We start from the raw sequence: 26,386 nt of genomic DNA, 5'->3' as shown, positions 1-26,386 counted from the left end.
TTTATATTGGTGCCGAAAACATAAAATCTTGTAAACAGTAGCGTACGCCCGATCAAAGGGGAGAACAGTCGAGAGCTGAGTGTTCTCTCCTTCACTTGTCATTCGTAGCGCAGAGATTGCTGAGCGGAGAGAAGCATATGGTTTCACTTAAATCTGACAGTATATGAATGGCGGATTAAAAAGGAATTCAGTTACTTCACTGAGTTTTGTCATGGCTTTCGCAATAGAGGAAAAGCGGTAGATATGGCAACGTGCCAGGGGCTCGACTTGGGTGCAAGTCAGTCTGCTGCTTGTGTGAGAGAGAAACACATAGGAGGCGTATCACAATTTCTCTCTCTCTCTATAACCTTGACGCATGCGATGGATTTCACTACGTATCATCATTAGATAAGGAAAGTGTAGCAGGTGTCGAATTCCATTAAGTTAATTGCAGGAGGTGTGTCATTTGGTTCTAATCGTTCGAGCTGATAAGACGAAAAAATGACTGGTTATTTTGATTGCACAAGTTTTAATGAATTCTCAATTGATGCAATTGAGTCAATTGGGGTTTTGATTGTTACCCTTTTGATTGGTTTAGAGTAACAAAAGTTACATTTCCCGATAATGGAGAAATTCACATTAAAATTATTGATATTGATAGCGAAGGTTATAGCACACGATCAAATTGGCGAATGAGTATTCTCATTCAAGCATAAGCTTAAAAGTTTTCTTTCTCGCTCGTGGGAACTAAATGTTAGCAGGAATAGAATTTTCCTAAGAGAACTGTACAGTGATTGCAGGGATTGTCCACACCAAGTGATATAGGTCTGAGGATATCTATACCTATTTTTGGATATGCTTGTTCATTCTAAATTTACTATAGATATTCTCGGAGAAACACTTTACAAAAAAAAAATAACGCCTGCAGGTTGGGGGTGGGGGAGGGGGGAGGGGTGAGATTGCGCAAAAAAGCTTCCTCAATCTGTCTAATGTACTCTACTTACTTGATGTGATTTTTTTGTTCTGCTTCCAACCGCGAACAAACTGCTGGCTCACTACTTCTTTGCTATTATTCTTCTACATCAATTGAAATTTTCTTTTAAATCTATCGATTTATACTTTTTATATTTTTTTATTATTCTATTCAGTCAGTATATTATCTCCTTATGTTGTCATGTAAATGCATTATAATTGTATAAAAGGGTTACGTGGGAGACAGGGTCGGCTGCGCCCTTACTTAACCTTAGGTTAAAATAAAGGCAGCCTATCTATCTATTTATCTATGATTACTTCTATATTCTATATTATATGATTACTTCAATATACGTCCGTTCTCTACGAGCTTCAACACGATACTGATAAATGTGAAAGGAAATTGACAAAAAAATAATAAACGCAGTAAAATACGTTATATTAGTAGGAATAATATGAAAATACTTCTAATTGAGTCAACTTTCTAATATACAATAAAAGGAGTTCCGTTGCACATTAGCATGGATTCATACTAGTCATGCTAGAAATTCACAAAGACATTGATGAATAATTCTGTTGATTATTCCAGGAGGTTGACTATAGATACAGGAAGTTGATGAAATTCATACACTTGGACCCTTTTGTGTTTAAATCCCATCAGTCAGATACTCAGTGTAATAATCTGCTAGGAACATTGCAAGTATGTTTAACGTTATTGCAGCAAATCAAACATGGCATAAATAATTACTTCGATAAGAAACGTCTCTACTTTCCCAGGTAATCATTCAGGCAAATCATTCACTACATCTTTGAAAAGTATGTCTCCATTCAATTTTATTTTGTGTTAAAATGATTTAAATTATAATCTACTAGCACCAACATCTCCTGTCCTAGTCAACTGTTATTTAGTTGGAGGCCAAGACACCTTCATGATTATATGTATTATGATAAAAAACATGTTGAATTGAAATGATTGTCACTGTAAACTTTGTTATGAACCAAACTGCATATGGTTTTTGAAAAAATAGAGTTTCTAAAATCACATCACACTTTCTCAGCCACTTGAAATATGCATGTTTCATTCGTAGGCTATTATTCGAAAAGCAATTATGTTCAGTGATTAAAAAAATCTAAACTAATTGAAAATGAATGGTGGTGCTAAATCTCTGTCTTTTGGCAAAGCTTTTAAGACTTGAATTGTAGATAAAGTATTGCATGAAGCATCGGAAAATTTGAACTAAACAATCGGAGCTTGAGGTTAATGAAATTTTAATTCACCCTGAGAATGAGAATTCACATAAATTTGTTCAAGAAGGTGAATGATTAAACTAAAATGAATATGGAGAATGGATCAAATTCCGAGATGGAATAAACATCCTTTCAGATGTTTCAATAGTTCAGTACACGTTGTAAAATACCACTCTTTTATAGATTGTTTTTCTCATTTCCATATTTGCTCATTAGTAAATTCAAATCATTTCTTCACTTTTTTGTATGATGAATGTTATTTGTGCGGTGAATGAATTTATCTTTTTCTAGGTTCTTCTTCGTATCAAACTCAGAAATGTTGAACATTCTATCCCAAACTGAAGACCCAAGAAAAGTACAACCGTATTTGAATCGATGCTTTGAAGCTATAGCTAAGGTTGGATACGACAAGAACATGAACATTATTTGTATGTTCAGCAAGGAGAATGAAAAAATTGATTTTGTGAATAAAATATGCACCGAAGATGAACAAGGTTGTGTTGAAAAATGGCTGGTAAAGGTAATAAGAGTTTGACATTGTTTAAAAAAAAATGAATTCCTGCACGATAAAATATAAGGCACTGTAACACTAGTCTTCTACAACAATCGCGTTCCATTCATTCAATAGCAATGTCAATGCACATGGTAAGCCTTAACGTTAATCAATTGTGATTGTTGGCAGGAGTGCCAGGTATGTTTAGATCGTATTCAGTACGGTATTGTTCCGTGGTTTTATAGTAGATTTTGAAGTTATATTGTGCATTTTAGGCTATACAGTGGTCAGTGTTATCATATTTATGTGTTTTTCTATCCATACTCACGTTATAGTGAATTCTCGTAACATCCACTATTGTGATTTCGTAGCATATTGCTTGTTTTCGAAAGTCATAGTTTTCAAAGACAGACAGTTTAAAGAAAGACAGACAGACAGACTATTTAAAATTTCAATAGTGCATTAGTATCCCTCTAGCTGTAAGCTATTCGAGGGAAATATGAAAATAATCCATGACATACATAAAACAATCAATAGTTCTATCAATTGTTCTATTTCATGATTCATCTGATCATCTTACTTCTTTTTTTTGTAACTGATTGTTCTATTTTGGACAAAACAGAACAATCAGTTCAGGACTGGTATGCTTATAACAGAACAGCACCCACACCTTGCATTTTTAACAAGCCATACTGACAAGATGGTCTCTATTTTGTCCCTGTTCATTAGTTATTTGTTTATCTAGAGTGAAAAATACAGCTTCTTTCCCTGGTGGGAAAGTTTGTTGCCCGAGGCGAAGCCAAGGGCTAAAATCTCCCTGAGGGAGAAAGAGCATTTTTTCTCCTGCAAATCAAATAATATAACTAACTCACCTTATTGGTGACAATGTTTTCTTTCACAAACCTTAAATCTAAAAAATAAAAACTGGTTGTCTGGCTGACACTGCCGATTGCGCCATCTATCGACAAAAGTTGTAACAATATTATCAGCTGGCCGACTATCAACAATGACCAACTCCAGGTCACGCGTATCAGATTTTAATGGAAGATGAAGAATATTTGTTGGCTGGTATTTCGAAAAGAGAAATATTTATTATTTTTTTTGTATACTAATAATAGGTATGTAATATCATACAAATATAATTATATTTCATGAGTTGATCAAAATAATTCTGGTTGAGTTATTGAATCCAGTTGGCTCAATGACAGACAACTCTATTTCGTTTCCTCATGTGAGCTTCGACCTTTCAACCTATTTCCAATCCAAGTTTTTAAAATAGAGATGCTTTCCATGTTATTCAAATGGAACTACATCTATTCCCTAGGGAATATTTCTGTTTTTTTTTGTCCCAAGGGCGAAAAAGTGACACTTCAGTATTAATGTTTCAGGGAGTAAAGTAAGTACTTTAGACAGTGGGTGAAGGAAAAATAGTTTTACTTTTCCGACATGAAGGCTGGCCAGTGTAGCGCTCACTAATCTAAAATTTCTTATTGAGATCGTCTGTTCTGACATTCCTATGATTAAACCAGCTGTTGTTGACATTGACAAACACATTAACTCTCGAATTAAATATGTGGCGATTTTTTGGAATGATCTTGACATTATAATTTCTTAACTATAATCTTTTCCTCTCAAACCCCTTAGAATATCAACCTTTGTTCTTCAGGAGCTCACCATTTCTCACAAAAACGCCAAAATGTCTCTCTGAGCTTTCCCTATTTCCCTTTTTCTCCATTCCTGATTGAACGAATACTCACTTTTCAGAAATGGATAATTAAGTAGGACTAATTCGTATATTAGTTTTAATAATCTTTATTGAAAATGGCATCTTTGATAATAAGTACAAAAAATAAATGAAATCTGAAGTTGATTCACGAGAAAAATTAATTTATAAAGAGGGCCATAAAAGCAACAGGTGACATTTTGTAGCAATGTATGGACAAGGCTTGTAAAGTGCAACTGGTTACTGATAAGTCAGTAAATGTCATAGTTGATCTATCATCTGTCCATTATAGTGACACTATTCCATCCTCTAAAAATGATTCTATTACAAGTGCTTACTGTTTAACACCATATGACAGATAAAGATAGGTATACTTCGATGAATTAATTATCTATAGATAAAAGAGACTGGACTACAGGGCTCTGATAGCAAAGAATGGACTGAATACCAATTAAATATCCAATGATCTAATTATCTTATTCACTAATGTTTGATAATGAGTTGATTTTGACTGATTGAAAAGTTGAAAGTGAATGAAGAAAATATTTAAAAATGATGGAAAGCAACACTCACCAGTTATTTCCTCTAACATCTGTACTTAGACTTTTTGGAGATTATTTATTAAGGTGCAGTTCAGGATGGATAGAAATTGGATTACAGACGGGTTGCTGTAATTTCCTAGGCTTTTGCAATTTCCATCTAGAGAATATTTCCTTCCATCCACAACTCCGACTGTATGGGACTATTTCAATACTACGAATTATCAGACACTGATTTTGCAAACTTTTCACACACATTGAACGTTAAATACAAATAGTTTTGATTAATTGGTTGGAGAATCAAATTGATTGATTAAAAATTAATTGAATGACTGAGAGTTGAAGCTGCGAATAAAAAACCTGTAAATGGAGAATGTGCGTTAAAGGGCTCAATGGGATGCTGCAATTGAGTGGTTTACGTCGACTGACAGTAGCATTTTGTAACTGACTAAGGAGAAACAAACCAATGAGCTTTTCTCTCAAACTGATAAAATCCAAATGTGGAAACTGACTACCGAGGGACAAACTAGAGAGGTCCCTTTCCAAACTGATGAAAATATGAGTAGAGATTTTGTGGGGTTGAGACTCCATTCAACATCAAAGTCAAGGTCAAGGTCAGATTCAAAGTCAAGGTCAATGTCAAGGACAAGGTCAAGGTCAAGGTCAAGGTCATATTCAATTTCAAGGTCAAGGTCATTCAAGGTCAAGATCAAGAGATGTTATCTCAACCACCATCCCCACCCTGACTGTTGGAAGAAGCCCAGTATTTATAGTAATTTTATCAGCATCAAAATCCGGTTCCACGTACATGTTTGAACAGGTCTGTGAAAATTGATTGTTAACGTTATACAGAACTGGATTGAGGTCGAATTCAAGATCAAGGTCAAATTTAGGGTCGAATTCAAGATCAAGGTCAAGTTCAAAATCAAGGTCGAGGTCAATTTCAAGGTCAAGGTCGTTCAAGGTCAGGTCAAGGTCGAATTTAAGATCAATGTCACTTTCAAGGTCAAAGATAAGGTCATTCAAGGTCAAGAGATGTAATCTCAACCACCAACTGAATGATCTGTTGGAATGAGCCCCCTATTTATAGCCCAGGGAGGAGTTGTTTACAGCAAGAAATTCTGTTAAATACTGAGGTGAATATTTCAATTGGGGGTGTGGCCTCATTCAATTCCCCCCCACAACCTAAGAGGTGTGGCTAAATTCAAATTTTCCCCCACTTATCTTCCTTTCCCTCCTAGGGGGTGTGGCCTAATTCGATTGTATCACTTTATATAATAATATAATAAAAACTTATTGATTTATTTATAACTTAGTTATTTAACAATTAGTATAAAATTAATTTATGTATTTATAATTTTACTAATTATTTAAATTATTCTATTTATAATTCATGATTATATTTGTGTAAGGACCTATAGAATATTTTCATGTTACAAAAAAGTTTTCAATCACCAGGATTTGAACCTGGGACTCCTAAATTTATAAGCAGAGTTGCTATCCATTATACCACTAAACTTGCTTGGGAATAATTTGATCGAAACAATCTCATAGGTTCGCTCTCACAAGAATAGATAATACTTTACAAATTCACTAATATTGGTGATAATTGTTATTATGTGATAGATTCAATGATTACCAAGAGCTTCTTTAAGTAATGTAGATATTTCAAATGAATCTACTAATATGCATTGTGACTTTGATATTGTTTTCATTACTTTCAAAACTTCATTCTTTGCCCAACTAATTGCTTGAGATAGGCTAGCTTGTTATTGCATTGCTTGTTATTCATAATTTGCAATTATTAAATAATATTTTTATTGTAAGTTCAATCCAATTATTTATAAAATGATTTAAAGTGATGGAATTAGTGATAGCAAACTTATGGGATCGTTCTGATCAAGATATTCCCAAGCAAGTTTTTTGGGTCCAATGGTAACATTGCAGCTAATCAATCTGGGACCCCAGGTTCAAGTCACACAGTATGAATAGTTTTTTGACTCTTTGTAACAACTTCTAAATTTTTTTGAACAGTTGAACAAAACTACTCAATAAATTTCAAACTGAACTCATCAATTTTCTTGGAAAGAAAAAGATTTTCAAGAACCAACAGTTGATCTTTATGACCTTGGATTTTAGCAGGAAAAAATATTTGTTTCATAATTATTGTATTATAATTTTGTGAAGTTTGGCTAATTAAGATCATGATTCAGTACCTTTTTACAGATTTTTTATTAATTTGAAAATGAATTTCAACCAAAAAAATTGTATACTTGATTGGATCATAAATCTGAGAATTTTTCAGTTCCATTTGATAAATTTATTTTAGAAGGAATGTTGGAATTACCTAGGTGTTAAGAATTCTCTTAAACACTCTTATCTGGTGTATTCATACCGAAGTTTAAATTTATTTGTTGAAGGGGGTGGAAAATCATAGAGTGAGTTTGAATCAGTTGAATACATTCATTGTTTCATATTATTAAGATCAGAATTCTGTGGTATATAAATTTTTTTGCTAAACTAGCAATATTCTGTGATATATTAATCAATCCTTCAGCCTCTTGATTTCTACTCAAATAACATCCAAATTTATCAATACTCATTCTTTACTTTCCTTGTCCTATAACCATAAGTTTCAAAAAAATTGAGGTACCCTAATTTCAAGTTTTCTTGAGTCCAAAAACATGACGGTCCATTAACTGATTGACTTGAAATTTTAAACTTGAGGTCCTTATACCATGAGGATCCGACAATAAAAAATCAATGAATTTGAATTCAAGATGGTGGGTAATGACTAAAAAACCATGTTCTCACGGTTATCTCTAATGACTTTCTTCAAATTTCTACCCTGAATAACTATCCACAAGCCCTATCAACTGGCATGAGCCTCATTTCTGAGAAAATTGCAGGAGCTTTGTAATATTCTTGAGAAAAATGGATTTTGTTGAATTTCTATCACCATTTTCTCAAGGATGACTGATCTGATTCTTTTCAAATTCATCCCCTCTATAGTTATTCATCAACTCAATCATCTGACATGAGTCTCCTTCCTGAAAATTAACAGAGGGTCCACCCCATCCTTGAGAAATGGACTTTGTAACTTACTTCTCGTGCATGATGTAGGTAGAGCAGTTTATTCAAAAGAACACATCATAGTTTGTTTGTTTGTGTCTTCGTTTGTTCGTTTGTTTGTTCGTTTGTTCGTTTGTTCGTTTGTATGTTTGTTCGTTTGTTCGTTTGCTCGTTTGTTCGTTTGCTCGTTTGTTCGTTTGTTCGTTTGTTCGTTTGTTCGTTTGTTCGTTTGTTCGTTTGTTCGTTTGTTCGTTTGTTCGTTTGTTCGTTTGTTCGTTTGTTCGTTTGTTCGTTTGTTCGTTTGTTCGTTTGTTCGTTTGTTCGTTTGTTCGTTTGTCCGTTTGTTCGTTTGTTCGTTTGTTCATTTGTTCGTTTGTTCGTTTGTTCGTTTGTTCGTTTGTTCGTGTTCGTTTGTTCGTTTGTTCGTTTGTTCGTTTGTTCGTTTGTTCGTTTGTTCGTTTGTTCGTTTGTTCGTTTGTTCGTTTGTTCATTTGTTCATTTGTTCGTTTGTTCGTTTGTTCACATCATGTCAACTTGTGGATTGCATACCAGAAAAACGGGAACGATTTAGATCTACAAATTTTGCACATGGATTCTAAAAATGTCAATCTCGTGCACCTGGAAGCCCAAATTTCAATTTTCCTTCTAGATTTTTCAGAACTAATGCTCAAACTTCATTCATGCTACGGTACATGAAGTTCCATGCATGTCATAGGGTTCATTGTCATTGTTGTAGCCCAGAAGTGTGTTTTTTATGAGGAGGTTTTATAATGCTGTTACAAGAAAATTGTTTTCGAATGGAGGCGTGTATAATGGTAGAATGCTCGCTTTTGGAGCGATGGTTCCTTGGTTCGAATCCCGATTCTTCCCAAATGTTTTGTTCTTTATTTCTTCCCTCGAAATGTATTATTATCAATTATTTTTTGAAGGAATTTGTTTTCATTACAATTGAACTGCGATTTCATCAAACAATTATTTTCAATGTTGTAATGGAAGCAATTGGAAGTAGCCTAGTGTTATTGAAATTGGTGAAAATTAGAATGTAGTATTTCATTTGCTGGCTGCCTAGCAAAGGCTACGGAAAGCTTGCATTTTTTCAACCGATGGATGAGGTGAGGATCTTTCTCAGGGTTGGGAACTGCCTAGCTTGCATCCCAGCCTGGGAAAGATAATTTCCATCCACTTGTCCCATCAACAGTTTCCAGCTTGACTTCCCCTCTGCCATAGTCTAGTTTCCATGTGTAGGCCTAGGGAGAGTCGGACCTGAGACAAAAATTGCATTCTTTCTGTGCATTCTTTTTTCAACCATTGAAGCGAATGGAGCGCGCTCAGGCACCAATTGTCTTCGGGAGTGTGGATCACCCAAATCATCATTTAATGGCTTCCTTCAACGTCTTCATTATGGGTGAGTCCCAAAATTAACCCTATTCAAATGACAAGGGGCGATCGAGCTTTATTTGCATAACGATAGGTTTTTTTTGGTTTATTGTACCAGTCCAAATCTCTTTCAATGTTTTTTTTTTGTATAAGGCTAGGCAGCCACAGTAGAGTCGAGATTGTTGTAAATAATGGTAGAGAAAATGTCTAATTATAACAAACTTTCATAGAGTAAAATAATTTAGCTTTCATTAACCACGTCTACCCTTTGGTAAAAGCAGTTATTAATATCTTATCTACCCGAGATATCACAATGTAAAAGTTTGCCACCAGTACTAATGAAATGGACATAGTCTCTTCATGCTGTAGGCCTATCATTGAATTTCATATGAAAAAAATGAATAGATCACAATAGAATGAGTAATTATTCATATTCTTCAGTTATAATGCACTATCAGACACAAATTCGCAGTGAAAAGAGTATTTTAGGTATTTTGTTTGGAATTGGGAGAACAAAAGGCTGCCTGATTCAAATTGAGGAGGATCTTATCGATACTAGAATTCATTGATGTATTGAAAGAAATCAATATGATTCTGTGAGGTTTTCAAGTATTATTCTTCAGTTATCTATACTATAATGAGGGAAAGAACTGGCTTATACAGGTAAGGAATAGGGAATTATGTTTGACGCTTCATCAGGTCTGAACTTCTTAACTGATTAATTTGAAATTATGCATATAGATTCTTTATTAACCGAGGATGGTTATATGCCTATTTTCAGTTCTTCAAGATTTCATTACGTCAAGTTTCCAGTTATTGTAAAGAAGCAGCTAACATTTCTTTTGAAAGGTACATTAGATGATAGGTATGATTGGGGATCCTATTCGAATTAAAATAACTGATTTTCTGTCGCATCAAAATATTGTTCCACCATTTTGAATTCATCTTCATTTTTTCATGACATTCTTTTATGACAAAGTTAGAAGACAGAAAACTTACATTGGTCATATGATACAGAATTTCAAGAGAAAATGAATGGTGAAAACTGCATCAATTTCTCAAACCGTTCAAAAGTTATTCTCATTCAAAGATACTGTATACACAAAGATACATAATGTGCTCCTTTGTAATACTGTTCACTGTTTCGGTATTGAAACCTATTTCTGTAGTTATTATCAAATGATTGACCTTTGTCGGTATTCTCCGCATATCTAGTATTTTGTGCATTCGCTCTGCCTTTTGCTTTAGAATTATCCATATATCCATCATCTTCACTATAATAATGGGAAGAGCTGGCTCATACATGCAAATGAAATTATGTTTGACGCATCATCAGGTCTGAACTACTGGACTGATTGATTTGAAATTTTGCATAAAGATTCTTCATTAACCGACGATGGTTATAGGCCTATTTTCAAATTTCGAATTTCTTATTACGTCAAGTTTTCAGTTTGCAAGGTTTTAAAATAGACGAAGCATGGGTTACCTACTAGTTCTATAAATAATTGGATTGAACTTACAATAGAAATATTATTTAATAATTGCAAATTATGAATAACAAGCAATGCAATTAAAAGCCAGCCTATCTCAAGCAATTAGTTGGGCCAAGAATGAAGTTTTACAAATAATGAAAACGATATCAAAGTCACATTGCATATTAGTAGATTCATTTAAAATATCTACATTACATAAAGTAGCTCCTGGTAATCATTGAATCTATCACATAATAACAATTATTACCAATATTAATGAAGTTTTAGACTATTATCCATTCTTGTGATAGCGAGCTTATGAGATTGTTTGATCAAATTATTCCCAAGCAAGTTCAGTGGTGTAATAAATAGAAACTCTGCATATGAATTAAGGAGTCCCAGGTTCAAATCCTGGTGATTAAGAACTTTTTTTGTAACTTGAAAATCAATATTGTAGAGGCCATTACACGAATATAATCATGATAAATATAATTGTAAATTGTAAATAGAATAATTTTCAAATAATTAATCAATAAAATTATAAATACATGAATTAATTTCATACTAATTGTTGGATAACTAAATTGAGAATAAATCAATTAGTTTAAATTATATGATTATATAAAGTGGAACAATTGAATTGGGCCACACCCACTAGGGGGGAAAGAAAGAAAGATTGGGGGAAAAATTTAATTAGGCAACACCTCTTAGGGATGTGGAGGGAATTGAAGTAGGCCACACCCCCCAATTGAAATATTCACCTCGGTATTTAATAGAAATTCTTGCTGTATACATCTCCTCCCCCGGCTATAAATATGGGGCTCATTCCAAAAGAACATTCTGTTGTGGCGAGGTGGTGGTTGAGATAACATCTCTTGACCTTGTCCTTGAATGACCTTGACTTTGACCTTGACCTTGAATTTGACTACGACCTTGAATTTGACCTTTGAATTGACCTTGACCTTGAATTCGAATTTTACCTTAAATTTACCTCAATCCTGTTCTGTATAACGTTATCAATTAATTTTTACAGACCTGTTCAAACATGTCTGTTATCAATTCTCTCAATTTTCACAGACTCATTCAAACATGTTCAAGGTACCGGATTTCCATGCTGATAAAATTACTATAAATACTGGGCTTCTTCCAACAGAAAATTCAGTCTGGGCAGGGTGGTCCGGGATCATAATTTTATAAAATCATAATTTTCAGGATCAGGTGGACAAAGTGATAGGCTTGGTAAGATATTCACTCACGGTGCGAGAGAGAATCTCTTTGAGCTCAATGGTGATTCTTCATGTTCACGCCAAAGATGTTATCAAGGGTTTGATTGATAAAAACATTTGCTCTCCACACGATTTTCAATGGCTTTCACAACTAAGGTGATTTTCATTTCAAAATAATTCATGAATAAGAACTGCTTCTTTTGACAATGCCTATTTATTGTACTAAATACGACTATAATTCCTCTACACCTTGATACCTCCATAATTCGTAGTCCAGAGTACAAAGCGTATACTACAAATTAAGGAGGGTACAAATTAACTATAGAGGCTATGAATGAGGGGGGGAAGTGGAAAATTGGAGGAGGTAGAGCAGGAGGCTAATCAAGGATGCTGGAGTATAAATCGAATGAATTGTTGTAGAATGCTGAATATTTACCGAAAAAAGAGCAATCAAGAATGATATTTTGTTTTAAATAAACATTATCTCAAATACATGAAAATAGATTGAAACAAGGATAAATTGAAATAGATAAAATGAATAGATGAATAGAAGTAAATGGATGAATTCAAATATAGATAGAAATTGATCATTTTCAAAAAAAATATTATCAAAATTGTAAATGATAGAAGTTTAGAACTCAATCATTTTTAACATTCTGATTCACGCCTTAAATGATTTCTAATGATACTGGACTGACAGAAACAACGATTATAGAGAGTTCTCGGAGTCAAAACTAAAAATTATAGAGGTTGAAGATAGTCAGCGCTTTATTTTACTACGAATTATTGAGGGGACCGGAACAAATTGCTTCACTACGAATCATGAACGATTCTTCAAGGGACAGAGCTTCCTTTACAAATTATAGAGAATAACACATTATAGAGTTCCGTACTATTGAGGTTCTGCTTTTAATAGATTTGCACTTCGAAACTCTAGATTTTTTTGAAACTAATACTTTATGAATAAATTCAAATATTCATTTTTTCAACTCATTTAGCTAACAACTTATTCCAACTGATACTTACTGAAAATATTAATTCGCCAGTATTCAACAGTTGAGCCTGTATCTGAAAACTCAGATACTCTTCAATTCGAGTAGCCTACTCATATTTTTTAAATAGCTATCAGTTGGGATTCCAGACATCATTATTTCTAGATAGTCCTACGGTGTTCCTACAGTGAGTATAGAATGTAGAATTTTACATTTATACTCTCTGTGTTTCTAATCTTTAGGCTCCAGTAATTCAATGTATCAAATTGGGAGCAGCACTGAGCCTCATTAAGCTATATTAATAATTTCATCAATTTTATCTAAGTAATTCATATTCAACTAACCTATTTTAAATTTATTCTTTTATGATGTTGTTTTTCTTTTTATCATCACAGTCATATCTTGTTAATAGAAATGAAAATAAAAGGGTACTAGCTGATTAATTAAACAAAAGTTAAATAGCCCTAAAACCTTAACCTAGACGACCCGATGTATATTTCTTCTCTTTCAAAAGTGAAGTGATTTAGATTATAAAAAGACTTCATTTTCAATTATATGTGTAAAGTTGTAAAGAATAAAGAATATATAGTAATAACTCTTTAGCGAATGTGTTCCAAAGTGAGTGTTCATTTCAATTACTATAACAAACTCCACTCTTTAGGAAAGCTGATAATATTATTAATACAACATATTGGGCAATATGAATAAAACCATAGCATATGCTCATGAGCATGAGCATGGAGCATGAGGTTTTTCTCATTAGCATTAGGTAGACAAACGCATTTGCTCATTTTTATATGAATAAGCTTTACCATAGAGAAACGATAGCATAACTTACGTTATTGTTTCTCTATGGCTTTACCTTATACTCTTACCTTATGCTCCTGAAATCTGGAGCAAATGCTCACGTATTTTAAAGATTTTTCATCAGCTGATTCGCCTTTGTGGCCTTACTTTGTTTTTATAAATCACGTACCGTAAGCGCTAAATATGCAAGACGGAGACACCGCTTGAGTTTGCGTCGTCTGCTCTGTTTTCTATCTATGGATTGAGTTTTAGGTTGGTTGAATTTAGAATTTTGAAATAATAGCGTGAAAAAATGTCATCTCTATAATAATGTTCAGCATAATCTTATGATCTCAATAGCCTTCTTATAATCGTCTACACTTCCACTTTCTTAAATGCCTATTTCCTATTCTGTGATATAAATATATATCGGATAGGTATCTTTTGTATTCATTCTATGTAGGAATAATGGTGATATAAGTTATATCATGGTTGAATCTAAAAAGTGTTTCATAGTTCTCAACTATTGGTTATGATCGTATCTGGTATAGTTTCCTCTTCCTCATACAAATTGGTTGCGCCATTTTACTATGAGCAAAAGGTGAAAAGCTGCTCTAGACTAGACTCACCTTTTTTGAAGCATTTGCTTCAAAATTTGAGCAAATGCTCTAGTTTATTCATTCAATTTTGAGTATCAGCTTTCTCTTTTGAGCAAATGCTCAAACTATTTTTTTATGAGCATGAGTGAAAGGTTTTGCTCACGATTATTCATAGAAAATAATGGAGCAAAAACTCCATATTTTAGAAGTATAAGCAAATGCTCAACTTTATTCATATGGCCCATTGTGCTTAACACTACGTCTTCCATTCTTTACAGTTTCATCTGAGTTTGAAATCTTAATAGAGGTCTAACATTTCGGAACTGTCTTAGCTTCCTGTGGCAGTTGCTTGGCATATCTTGAGCATGATGTCCATCTCCATTTGATTCTGCAGTATCCAGAAGAATGGATGAGATGCCCTCTATCTCTTCTCAACTCTGTTCCATTTTGAAGGGTTCTATATATGACCGAGGCAGCTCAGCTCCACTTTTGACAATCTCACATGTGCACATGTATTTCATCCAGACTCGCAGTGGTGCCTGAAGGAGGGGGGGGGGCATGACGCAAACGGCGTCATAGAGATTTTAGGGGGGGATTAATTTAATCGCTAACCGTAGAAAGGCAACATGTGCAGTTTTCATAATTTTACAGGAGAGACAAAAAACTTGATAAAACCTGAACCTAAACCTGCAGTAAACGATTTATTTAAAATGTCGCCATTACAATGCTTTCAGTTGCACATGTTCCCTTACTACAGTGAACGATGTATCTTACATTGAATAGTTGATTTTTTATTAAAAAAAAGATTTTTTTTGAGAAAGTTGGACATGTTTCCTTTCTGCGGTTAGCAATTCATTATTTTAACCTAGAGGACCGATTCTCTCTAATAGTTCTTATTTTATTCATTCTTTTCTATTATTTTTTATTCATTACTGCTTTGTATTTCCCAACGATGTAAATTATGAGTTCCTACTGAAATAAACTACTTTGATCAGTGTAAGCGCCAGCTTACTGGTTTTTGGAAATCGTATTGAGCATTTTAATTTGAGGACTTTCCCGCACCTGGATTAGCTGGCAGGCTTTCAACTTGTCAATCAATCGGCAATATTGTCAAAATAGATCAACTAATTGATCGACATCAAACAGTCAGATCGAATATTCGAGAGTGTATCGTTTCAGTACATGCGCATAAACGCGAGAACATTCACCTACAAAAACATCAGCTAGTGTTATCCTCGTTAGGAAAAAAACTGAACTACAACATTCTTGCTTATTGCTTATTGTTTTTGAAGGATGGATTCAAGGATCAACAGGTACAAAGAACCCCACTCGTCAACCGAAGTTTATTGTGTTCCGAAGTGTGTTCTTTTTGCCCCTCCGAAACTTCGCAGGGTCAAAAGCCCTACCTCTCCCAAGAAGTTCTTCCTAAATGGCCGCCCTTCTTCGAGCAATGGTGAGGTTTGGTCTCTCCACTAAAAACCCATGACCTACGTGAGTTCCACTCCTGGTCTTTTTGTAGGTCCTTCCGCTGAGAGAGGAGATGCCAAACTGTCTCTAGGGCGCCTGGCCACCCTCGACTCTGCCTCTTGACCCACATTTGTGCATGGAGATTCACCCATCTCTGGTTTCTTGGGTTTTTCTCTTTGCCCCTAAAAACCCTGCAGGGTCAAAAGCCTCAACTCTCCCTAGAAGTTTTGCCTGGATGGCCGCCCTTCTTTGAGCAGTGGTGAGTTTTGGTCTCTCCACCCACAAACCCGTGACATACGTGTGTTCTACTCCTGGCTTTTTTGTAGGTCCTTCCGCTGATGGAGTGACCGCCAAATTGCCTCTAGGGTACCTGGTCACCCTCGACTGAGCCTCTTGACCCGAATTCGTGCCCGAAGTTTCACCCATCTTCAAAAAATCACAAATTATTTATTGAATAATATTCCAGTCTATGAGAATGTATTAATTTCAAGCAAGGTGAATATTTTGGTTTTTTTAGGTAGAATACATGATATTTATCATATTTTGAATTCTTTTTGCATCATATCCTGCATGATATCACAATTTCCATACTGGGACAAAGTCACCCAAAGTTTAACCTAAAAATGACCTCGGTGTATTTTACTAGTAACAGAACCCTAACCAGTCCAACTGTGCATATTATGAATATACGAATTGAAATTATAATAAAAAGGCGAACATAAAATGTACTCGCCGATATCAAAACTCTTTTAGAAATAAGTTTTCTAATACGAAGTTTTCCGACAACAAAATCACAACATAAAGCAAGCAGTTAGGTTTTATGTCGATAATTCAACTAATATATCGAGATTCGACAAGATATCGACTGTAGAACGTCGATAATGATCAGTGCTACGGGTATCAATGTTGAACATCGATTCCATATAACAGAGATTGAAGATAAACTGATTTGAATATTTCTCCGCTTGGTGGGACAAAGTCACGCCCAGTCGACGGTACGTACTTAAAGCTACAATATTTCGTATTTAGGACTCATAAAGTTGTAGTTTGTGAGGCGTACAGCCCCAACATTCAGCTTACTTGTTATCCAATAGCCTTACATCCCACTCCCACTCGTTTAACAGGAAGACCCAAAAATAGGGGGGGGATCTTTAGTTCATTCGGGGGAGATTGGTGTCATAGACGTTTGGGGGGATAGGCACCCCTGCAGACTCGGTTCCCAACTTTCAAGGGTGGAAGCTTCTTTCACCTCTTCTATCATAGAAATATTTCTTACTTCGAGCCTTTATCTCATTCTCACGTTTCCGAAATGCTTCAACTGAGTCAATATTAGTATTTATGAATTGCCATTCGTATTTCCTTTACTTTGTTCATCAGATGAGGCCCCTGACGAAGATGAGGATCTACTGAAATCCTCAATATTGTTGCCGGTTTCTACACTAGATAAACACTTGAGGCGATTTATACTGATTAGATTTATTACTTACAACACTATAACACACTTAGGTACACTGGAAACAACTATAAACTGATAACAACTTAATAAATTACACGGAATTAATCACAAGCTTATGTTTACTAGTATGAAAATTACTGTTCAAGGATAACTATCACTAAGAAATAATAACTTTTCAAACAACTACAAACGTTCATTATCACTCTTATATCTGTCACGATTATTATCGCTTCATCACAAGTCTGTGACAATGGGAAGGAACGAGTAATAGCACTGTAGTTTGTCAACTAACTCTCATCTGCAACATGCACCATTTTATAGACTCTGCAGAACCATCTAGAAGGCAGTGAATACAGTTCTCCAGAACTCTCCAAAAGGACCTGGAGGTGTGGTGATTTGACCAATCACATTGATTCGAAGGTTTTGGAGTGTGCTTGACATTGGTCGATGTCCCCCTGCACCAAAACCCGAATACACTGGAAGGTTCTGGAAAACCCCTGCTCCCCTGCATCAACTCTGCTTCCGCTGTGCTGTCCACCAGATACTCCTCGCATTCTGTCATCTTTCAAAGGCTTCATCCATAACACTGCTCAATCCTTAAAACTGTTCTGCCCCAGAACAGTCAAGATCAATCCTGAAGGTGTGACAACCAATCAAGCTGGTTTCGATGGATCTGCTGGTGTTGCTGTCCATGGCTTCTAAATACAACAGGTGATGCTAATTCCAGTGTCCTTGAAGATTCTCCCAATCATTGGTCTCACAATCTCCCAGTCCAATCCATCATAGCCACAGCTGAGTCTGGGGATCCCAAGCTACTCTACTCTCAGGAATTGGAAATGAGTGCATGGGTGCATTAGACTTTGCCACAAGGCCTGATATAATTATGTGAATTCCTTCTGGGGTTGGTCCTGTGTCACCAAGTAAAACAGTTATTGATTCCGATCTTGAGGGTGGAGTGCTTTTCCCACTATTGGATTCTAGAGGTTAAGCTCATCTAATTTTCCAAACTTCCTCCTGAAGACCGTATCAATCCCTTATGATGCTCCCACATTCCTAGCTATGCAATGGGCCAGTGTGTAGCTCCTTGGAAGAGTGAAAAGATCCTGGCAACTGTCAGTGACATTTACTTCTTCCTGTTACATTTTCATATTGGCCATGAAATCTTCAAAGTCAGGGCTGGCTGGTTGAAGAACCTGCACTTCTTGAGCTTCCCTTGCATTATTGTCTCCATGATAGGGTGCCAGTTGGTTGGAGTGGAGGTTCGTGGAGAACCTCTTGGCTTCTAGATCCTGTAGACCACATCGTTGATCCTTGTAACCACTTCATAAGGTCTATCCCAGGAAGTCTGCAACTTGAGAGAGTATCAATGATGTCGTTGAGGGTTGTACAACCAAACCTTGTCACCAGCCTGGTATCCTCCATGGTCTTCTTTGATGTCATAGCATTGCTTCATCATGTCACTGGCATCCTGGATGTTTGTGTGGACAATCTCATGGATTTCATCCATCTGTTTCCGGAGCTTGGTGATGTGGTCTTCCAATTCCAGGTCCTCTCAAAGCTTGCATTCATACTCCAGGTCACAAGGCAGTCGCATATCTCGCCCAAACACTATCTTTGCTGGTGCCATTCGTGTATTCTCATTGATTGTACTTCGTTATGTCATCGGGAAGGACTGTAGGTGTTGATACCAGTTTTGTTGATGCATGGATACAACCTTTGACAGGCTGTCCCATAGTACTGTTCATCCTCTCCACCATCTCATCAGATCGAGGATGCAGTGGTGTTGTCCTGGTCTTGTTGATGCCCAATACTTCACACATCCGAGAGAACACTTCAGATTCAAAGTTTCTTCCTTTTCCCGAATGTAACTCCAATGGAATACCGAAACGACTAGAGAACTATTTCACCAATAGTGAAATTGGCAGGACATAGGCTTCTACCCTCTTGCTGAAGTAATTCATTGCAACCTGGTTGTATTTGTCTTCATAATCCGTAATTGGAGATGGTCAAGCAATGTCAATTGCTATCTGCTCAAATGGAACTCCCACATTGTATTTCTGAATAGGGGCTCTCTTATTATGACACTATATGGCGCTGCAGCGATTGCAGCTTGGAACGCAGGAAGAGTATGTCGACTGAAACACCGGTCTCAAGTGGTTCATCATTGACGATTGCTGACGTAGTCGCTATGCTGAACGTCATGAAGGAGGATCAAAAGAGGATGGAGTTGGACCTCGGGAAGTCTATGGAGGCCTGCCATGAGGGAATCACCGAGCTAAATGTGAAGCAAGAGGAGCGGAACGAGAAGTTTGAAACTTGTCTAAAAACTATAGAGGAGTTAACTAAGAAAGTTGTGAAGTTGGAACGGGAAAATGCTGCATTGAAAGAACGTGTAGAGGATCTAGAACAATACTCGAGAATTAACATGGTCGAAATACGAGGCCTGCCTCAGCAACCCAACGAAGACCTGAACTCGATGGTCTACAACATATCGAGTGCTCTCGGCTGCCAGATCGGGGAGGATGCCATCGACGTGTGTCATCGCCTGGGTCGCGCTGGACCGGAGGGGCCTGCTCCGGTTGTCGTCAAGTTCATTAGGAGAACCGACAAAAACACGCTCCTACAGAAGAGGCGAGTGAAGCGCGATTTTTCGACCATGCATATCGGCTGTAATACTGATCAACCTATCTACATCAATGAGTGTTTGTCGCCGTCAAGAAGGAAACTTTTCTCATTGGCTAGATCAGCGCACAAGGAACACCGTTTTAAATTTCTTTGGGTGAGAGACTGTAAAATTCTAATAAGGAAGCAGGAAAAAAGCCCAGTGATCGAACTCAAATCAAGTGGACAATTAGATATGCTACTATCTCAAAGCTCATTTACGATTCATGATGTTGACAATTCTAAGGTCAGTGCAAATGTATAGTTCAAAATCTTTCACTATTCACAGGACTATATCCAATACCAAGGAAAATATTAACTTTCAATATATTATTATGAGCTTACTAAAAATCATTGATTTGAAAATCATTATTTTATTTCTGTTTAGTCTAATGCCGATAAATGATATAAGTGTTCTATCTGTCTGCTTCCTTTATCCATTGCTATTTCGACAATTTTATCCTTATCGTTCGATTCACTACATTGCTACTATAATGATTTGAGGGTCACCTCTTCTTTTGCGTCTACATTTCACATTTCACAGGAGAGCATCCATTTTAATTGCATATGTTTTCAAGTTTATCAAGCTATACCCTTGATTATTTTAATCTAAATGGATGATATAATTACTAGTTTTTATTCTGATGCGTTGGCATTCAACAATGCTATGTGTCATAGTGGATCACTCTTTATAATGCACCAGAATATTAGGAGTATCAGTAGGAATTTTGATTCGTTCATATCATTTGTAAGCACGTTGTATACTTAGCCCGATGTGATAGTTCTGACTGAAGCTTGGCTAAAGGAGGGCGATGATAGTCTTTATCAGTTGGATGGCTATCAATCGTTATCGGTGGCCGGCCGCACACGGGCTGGTGGCATCGTTGTCTTCTATTCTAAAGATAAGCCTCTCACTTGTAAACAAACAAATGTTCTTATCGAAGGAGCTGACTCTTTAATGTTCGACTTGCTGTTGGGAGAGTCTGTTCACTGTACTATTCTGGCTATCTACAGGTGGCATAGTCAACCTGTTGCTGACTTCCTCAATAGTTTTTCGAGCGTAATAGCTGGAATAGGTACTAATCGTACCGCAATATGCGTAGGTGATTTCAATATTGATTCGAACTTGGACAATGAGATAGTTGATAGATATAAGAGTATTTTTAGTGGCAACGGTTTTGAGAATATGATTAACTTAAATACGAGAGTGACAGACACCACTTCCAGTTGTATTGATCACTTATTATTCAGAAGTAATAAGCCACTTATGAATGAGGCCTTTGTAATTGATCCTCAAATAACTGACCATCGAAGCATTGGTTGTTTATTGGCATGCACTTATGAGCATACTACCCACAATGTCAGTGATGAGAGAGTAATTGTTGATTACAATATATTGTTAAATATCCTTACTGGGGAATCGTGGTCGTCCGTGTACTCGGCTGATTGTTGTAATAAATCATTTGACTCTTTTATTAAAATACTGAATGATTCAATTGCTGAGAGTAAAGTAACTCTTGCTCGTCCTAGTGATCGCCGCTTGAAGAAACTGAAACCTTGGATGACGGATGGGCTATGTCTGGCAATATTGAATAGAGATAAGCTAAGGAGAAAAGTATCAAGGTCGCCTGACGATGCTCGACTTCGGCTTCAATATAATAATTTCAAGCGCAAAATTGATCTTTGGATTAAGGAAACAAAGGAAAGATACTACAGTAGGCTGTTTGAGAAGGTCAAGGATAATTCCAGAGCTCAGTGGAGGGTCATTAACTCTTTATCTGGAAATAATAAGGCGAAAAATTGTGTAAAGAGTCTCCAGATTAATGGTAAAACTGTTGACGACCCAAAAGTTATTGCTGAACAATTCAATGAGTATTTTGTTAATGTGCCTAATTCATTGTCGACTTCCCTTATTGCTCCCAGTATAGACCAAAAGGAAGCATATGATAGAGTTTTTAATGCAAATCACGTTTCAAATTCTTTCTTTTGGTCTCCAGTATCTTGTGAAGAAGTAGAATTATTTATCTCAAGACTGAAAGGAGGTACAGCGACAGGTGATGATGGTATTTCTACAGCTCTGGTCAAGACAATTTCACATGTTATTTCTCCTGTGCTGGCTTACATTTTCAACAAATCATTCGCAGAGGGCATTTTTCCACAAAATATGAAAATCGCTAGAGTTGTTCCCATCTTCAAGAAGGGACAAGCTGCTTCAATTGGCAATTACCGACCAATATCTTTGTTGTCAGTTTTTTCAAAGGTGTTTGAAAAAATTGTAAAATTTAGATTGATTAATTTCATGGATAAGCTGAATGTGATTTCTGATGTCCAATTTGGTTTTAGGGAAGGTCTGAGCACTGAGATGGCCCTTCGGAGGTTCATGATGCTGGTTCAGAATAGTTTGAACTCTAATGATAAAAACCGAGTCACAGGTGTCTTTCTTGATATAAGAAAGGCATTTGACACGGTTAATCATGATATTCTCCTCAGGAAGATGGAAAGGGTTGGAATAAGAGGACTGGTACATAAGTGGTTTGCATCGTATCTGGAAGAAAGGCATCAATATGTTTTCCTCAATGGTCAAAAAAGTTCACTGAGGAAAATTAATAGTGGAGTACCACAAGGTTCGGTCCTTGGGCCAATATTGTTTCTTATCTTCATTAATGATCTGTACTCTTCATCATTCAAAGGAGAGTTTACAGCTTTTGCGGATGATACGGCCCTAACCTACGGTAAAAAAACAACTCAATTGCTGATGGAGAGTGTTACTTACGATGTTAAAATGCTGTCATTGTGGTTCACGTGTAATAGGCTAAGTCTGAATATTGAAAAGTCTGTAATTGTTAATTTTTCACTGTCTCAAGGTTTTCAAATGCTCACTCCCATTAAATATCATTCAATTGATTGTCAGGGGCGGCTAAATGATTGTCCTTGTAGCAGTTTTCCACAAACGGATGTTGTAAGATATTTAGGTTTAATGGTCGATGAAAAGCTCAGTTTTAAGCAGCACATCCTATCTCTCAAAAACTATTTATACATGTTCATGCGCAAATTCTATTTTTTGAGATCTCTGTGTCCATTGAGTGTCATGAGGCAGATTTATTTTGCATTTGTGCACTCCAGACTAAACTATGCTATTACTTGTTGGGGTAGTACTTATCATACTCATGTGAAGCCACTATCTGGATTACAGAAGTCTTTTGTAAGAATAATGATGAAGAAAACAAGATTGCATGAATCCTTTCCTCTCTTTTTAAATTTAAATATTCTGCCACTTAGATATATGTACGTTTTTAGAGTTTTGCAGATGTTCTTTAATAGGAGTGGCAATGCTGGCGCAATTGTGGATATTATTCGATCTTCATCGCGACATGGTAATAGAGCTCAATTGCCAAGACCAAGATCCACCATGTTCCAAAAATCTTTCTTGTTCTTAGGTCCAAAATTCTTCAATAATTTGCCTGGCAATGTAAGATCTTGTCAATCATACCCCTTGTACAGTAGATTGATCAGAGAGTGGCTATTCGGTCTTCTTCCGGAGGCGGTCGAAGCTATGTTTTTTGTTGTTCAGTGAGAGATCACATTTCTCAAATTCTAAAAGTTATTTTAATTACTATTTTCTCTTTGTTAGCTTTCATCTTATTCTTTATTTGTTGTATGACTTTTATTTTTGTTTATCAATGCCTTGTTTTTCATTTCCTAGTTATAATTACTGGATACATTATGTAAGGAATTCAATAAATAGAATGGTTTTTTTTTACTATAAGAGAGTTTCTAGGGTCTGCAGCAACTCCTCCATGCGTACAGGGAAGCTTCCCTTGCATGAGAGTATTTATTGTCAAGACAATTAAATGTATATAATATTCATAATTGTATTATTTTTATTATTATTAGTTTATGCTCTAGATGATTAAGTATTATTTTGTATGCATTGTTTTTGGCAATAAAATTTATTATTATTATTATTATTATTATTAGGTATAGAGCCATTAGCAGATGCACATACTGCACAATTTCGGCACCAACTCTTGACATACTCTTTTCAGTTTGACCAGTAGAACTTCTTCCGTACCTTTCCCAGGGTTTTGTGCACTCCAACATTCCCATGAGAAACTCCATCATTTAGGTTTCTCAATACTTCTCAAGTTCTCTTCCTTAAAACAATGACTGGTAGTAGTCTCTGATCACCTGCAGCATTCTCCATCACTCTCTTAAAGATTCCTTTATCTTCCACAGTCAAATCCTATTGTGCCCAGAGGGTTTTAACATGTGGTGACAATGAAGCTACTTTTTGTCAACTGGGTCTCTCTTGAGTAGAACGATTCCTAGACTACTTCAGAGAGTGCTTCAGATCAGGATCCTCCTCCTGGTCCTTCAGTATTTCAGCTCCTCCCCAGTAATCTGCTGCTACAGTTGTCCTGTTCACAGCTGCTCTCTTTCCTTCCTGGCATGAGCAGTGCTTGCAGTCCTTGTCACAGGGTCTCCGTGGAGAGCATCAGTATTTTGATGACTTTTTCCAGCACAGTGAACGGATTTGAAGTCATATTATTCCAGGTGTTGAATCCTTCAGGCAACTTGTCCTTTAGGAGATTTAAACCATAGAAGCCATATGAGGGATGCATGATCAGTCCTTAGCAGGAAGTGAAGTCCATATGGAAGTGGCTAATCGATTTCAACAGTTCTGCCAACAGTTCTCTTCTGGTGACACAGTAGTTTCACTCTGGTTTCAACAACACTTTAGTAGAATATCCAATGACATTTTCTCCCCCATCCCGCTCTTTCGAGAGAGCTCCACCAATAGCTGTGCTACTGGCATCTGTATCCAGAATGAACTCGCCTTCTGATTCAGGATGAACAAGTATAGGTGCTTGGCTTAGTGAATTCTTAAGTGTGTTAAATGCCTGCTGACAGTCTCCATCCCAGATGAAACTGCGCTTCTTCTCTGTAAATTTTGTTTATGGTTTGGCTATCCCAGAGAAGCTCATCACGAATCACCTGTAATAAGCACAAAGACTGAGGAAACTCTGCCCTTCTGATTTATCTTCGGGTACAGGCAAGTTTTTGATAGCTGATACTTTTTCTGGATCCATGAACACTCCTTCATCAGGAACCACATGTCTAAAAGAATTCACTTGTCTCTTGAACAGGTTGCACTTCAATGGGTTAAGTTTCAAGTTTGCCTATCTCAGTCTCTGAAATACTTCCTCCAGGTTTTCTATGTGATTTTGAAAAGACTTGCCCAAGACAATGATGTCATCCAGGTAAACCAAAAATGTTTTCCATGATAGTCCCTTTAACATACTCTTCATAAGTATTTCAAAAGTGGCTGGAGCTTTACACAACCAAAAAAGCATCACAGTAGACTGCCAAAGTCCTTCCCCAATTGAAAATGCAGTTTCTTTCTTTGCTTTGTCATCAAGTCCAATTTGCCAGTATCAACTTTCCAAATCCAGAGTTAAAAACAACTTGCAACCTTCCAGACTATCCAGTGTGTCATCAATTTGAGGAGGAGGGTAGCTGTCCTTCTTGGTGATATCGTTCAGGAGAAGGTAGTCCATGCAGAACCGAAGTGAGTCATCCTCCTTTTTCAAAAGCACCACTGGTGATGCCCAAGGGCTATTTGATGGTTCAATAGTTCCTTCACTCTCCATCTCCTTGATTATTTTCCTAGCTTCCTCTCGTTATGCAAATGAAAGTCCTCTGTGGTTCTGGCAAGTGGGTTTGGCATCTCCTGTGTTTATTGTATGCTGGACAATGTTGGTTCTCTCTTTTGTACCTTTTCCAATGTCAAAAATATCCTGGTAGGAGGTTATTGAATCCTTTTTCTGATCCTGGTTCAAGTCCCGACAAGATTCCTTTACAAAGTTCTGTTGTGTCACAGAAAGCTTCTTCTTCTTCTTCTCCTTCTTCTTCTCCTTCTTTTTCTCCTCTGACTGTATTGATTCTATTTGATGTACTACTAATGCCGCAGGTAAACAAAGTCCCAACAATCTGCCTGTCTCCAATATGACTCCATAGCTATTCACATTCATCAGGCAGATAGGGAATGCTGAGCTGGTGAGAAACAGGGTTCTAGCCACGAGGACACCATGGCCAAGCTCTTTTTCGAAAGCTACAGGTTCTAAAATTTCATCCACCTCTCCAGGAATTTCTTCTGTTGTCCTTGCCTGAGTCACAATCTGGCTCCTTGCTGGTACATTTATGTCCTCCATTAGTCGCACCTGTGCTGTACAGTCCCCTTTGGGTTGTAGAATGACTTCTTCTTCACCAATGGTCACTGTCATTGATATGTCCAAAGCTCCGCCAATTTATGTAGATGCATAA

General features: G+C 36.4%; 2 protein-coding genes across 2 annotated transcripts in view; both read left to right on the top strand.

Annotated features, from left to right (window-relative positions):
- The first annotated feature begins 243 nt into the window (after positions 1-243).
- LOC120354561 (dynein heavy chain 12, axonemal-like) lies at positions 244-5,995 on the top strand. The gene is made up of 4 exons (XM_039441907.1): positions 244-294; positions 1,541-1,728; positions 2,491-2,719; positions 5,807-5,995. The coding sequence occupies exons 1-4, from the start codon at positions 244-246 to the stop codon at positions 5,993-5,995; spliced, it is 657 nt and encodes a 218-aa protein (XP_039297841.1).
- A 6,079-nt stretch (positions 5,996-12,074) lies between these two features.
- LOC120354999 (dynein heavy chain 7, axonemal-like) overlaps positions 12,075-26,386 on the top strand; it is a 714,404-nt gene continuing 700,092 nt past the window's right edge. Inside the window, exon 1 of the mRNA XM_039443223.1 lies at positions 12,075-12,257. Coding sequence (XP_039299157.1) covers positions 12,160-12,257 — 98 coding nt within the window. The 5' untranslated portion in view covers positions 12,075-12,159. The remainder of the gene's footprint in view (positions 12,258-26,386) is intronic.

This window comes from Nilaparvata lugens, chromosome X (genome assembly GCF_014356525.2).
Source record: "Nilaparvata lugens isolate BPH chromosome X, ASM1435652v1, whole genome shotgun sequence".
In the NCBI taxonomy this organism is placed as follows: Eukaryota; Metazoa; Arthropoda; class Insecta; order Hemiptera; family Delphacidae; genus Nilaparvata; species Nilaparvata lugens.
This window is presented reverse-complemented; position numbering and strand designations above follow the sequence as displayed.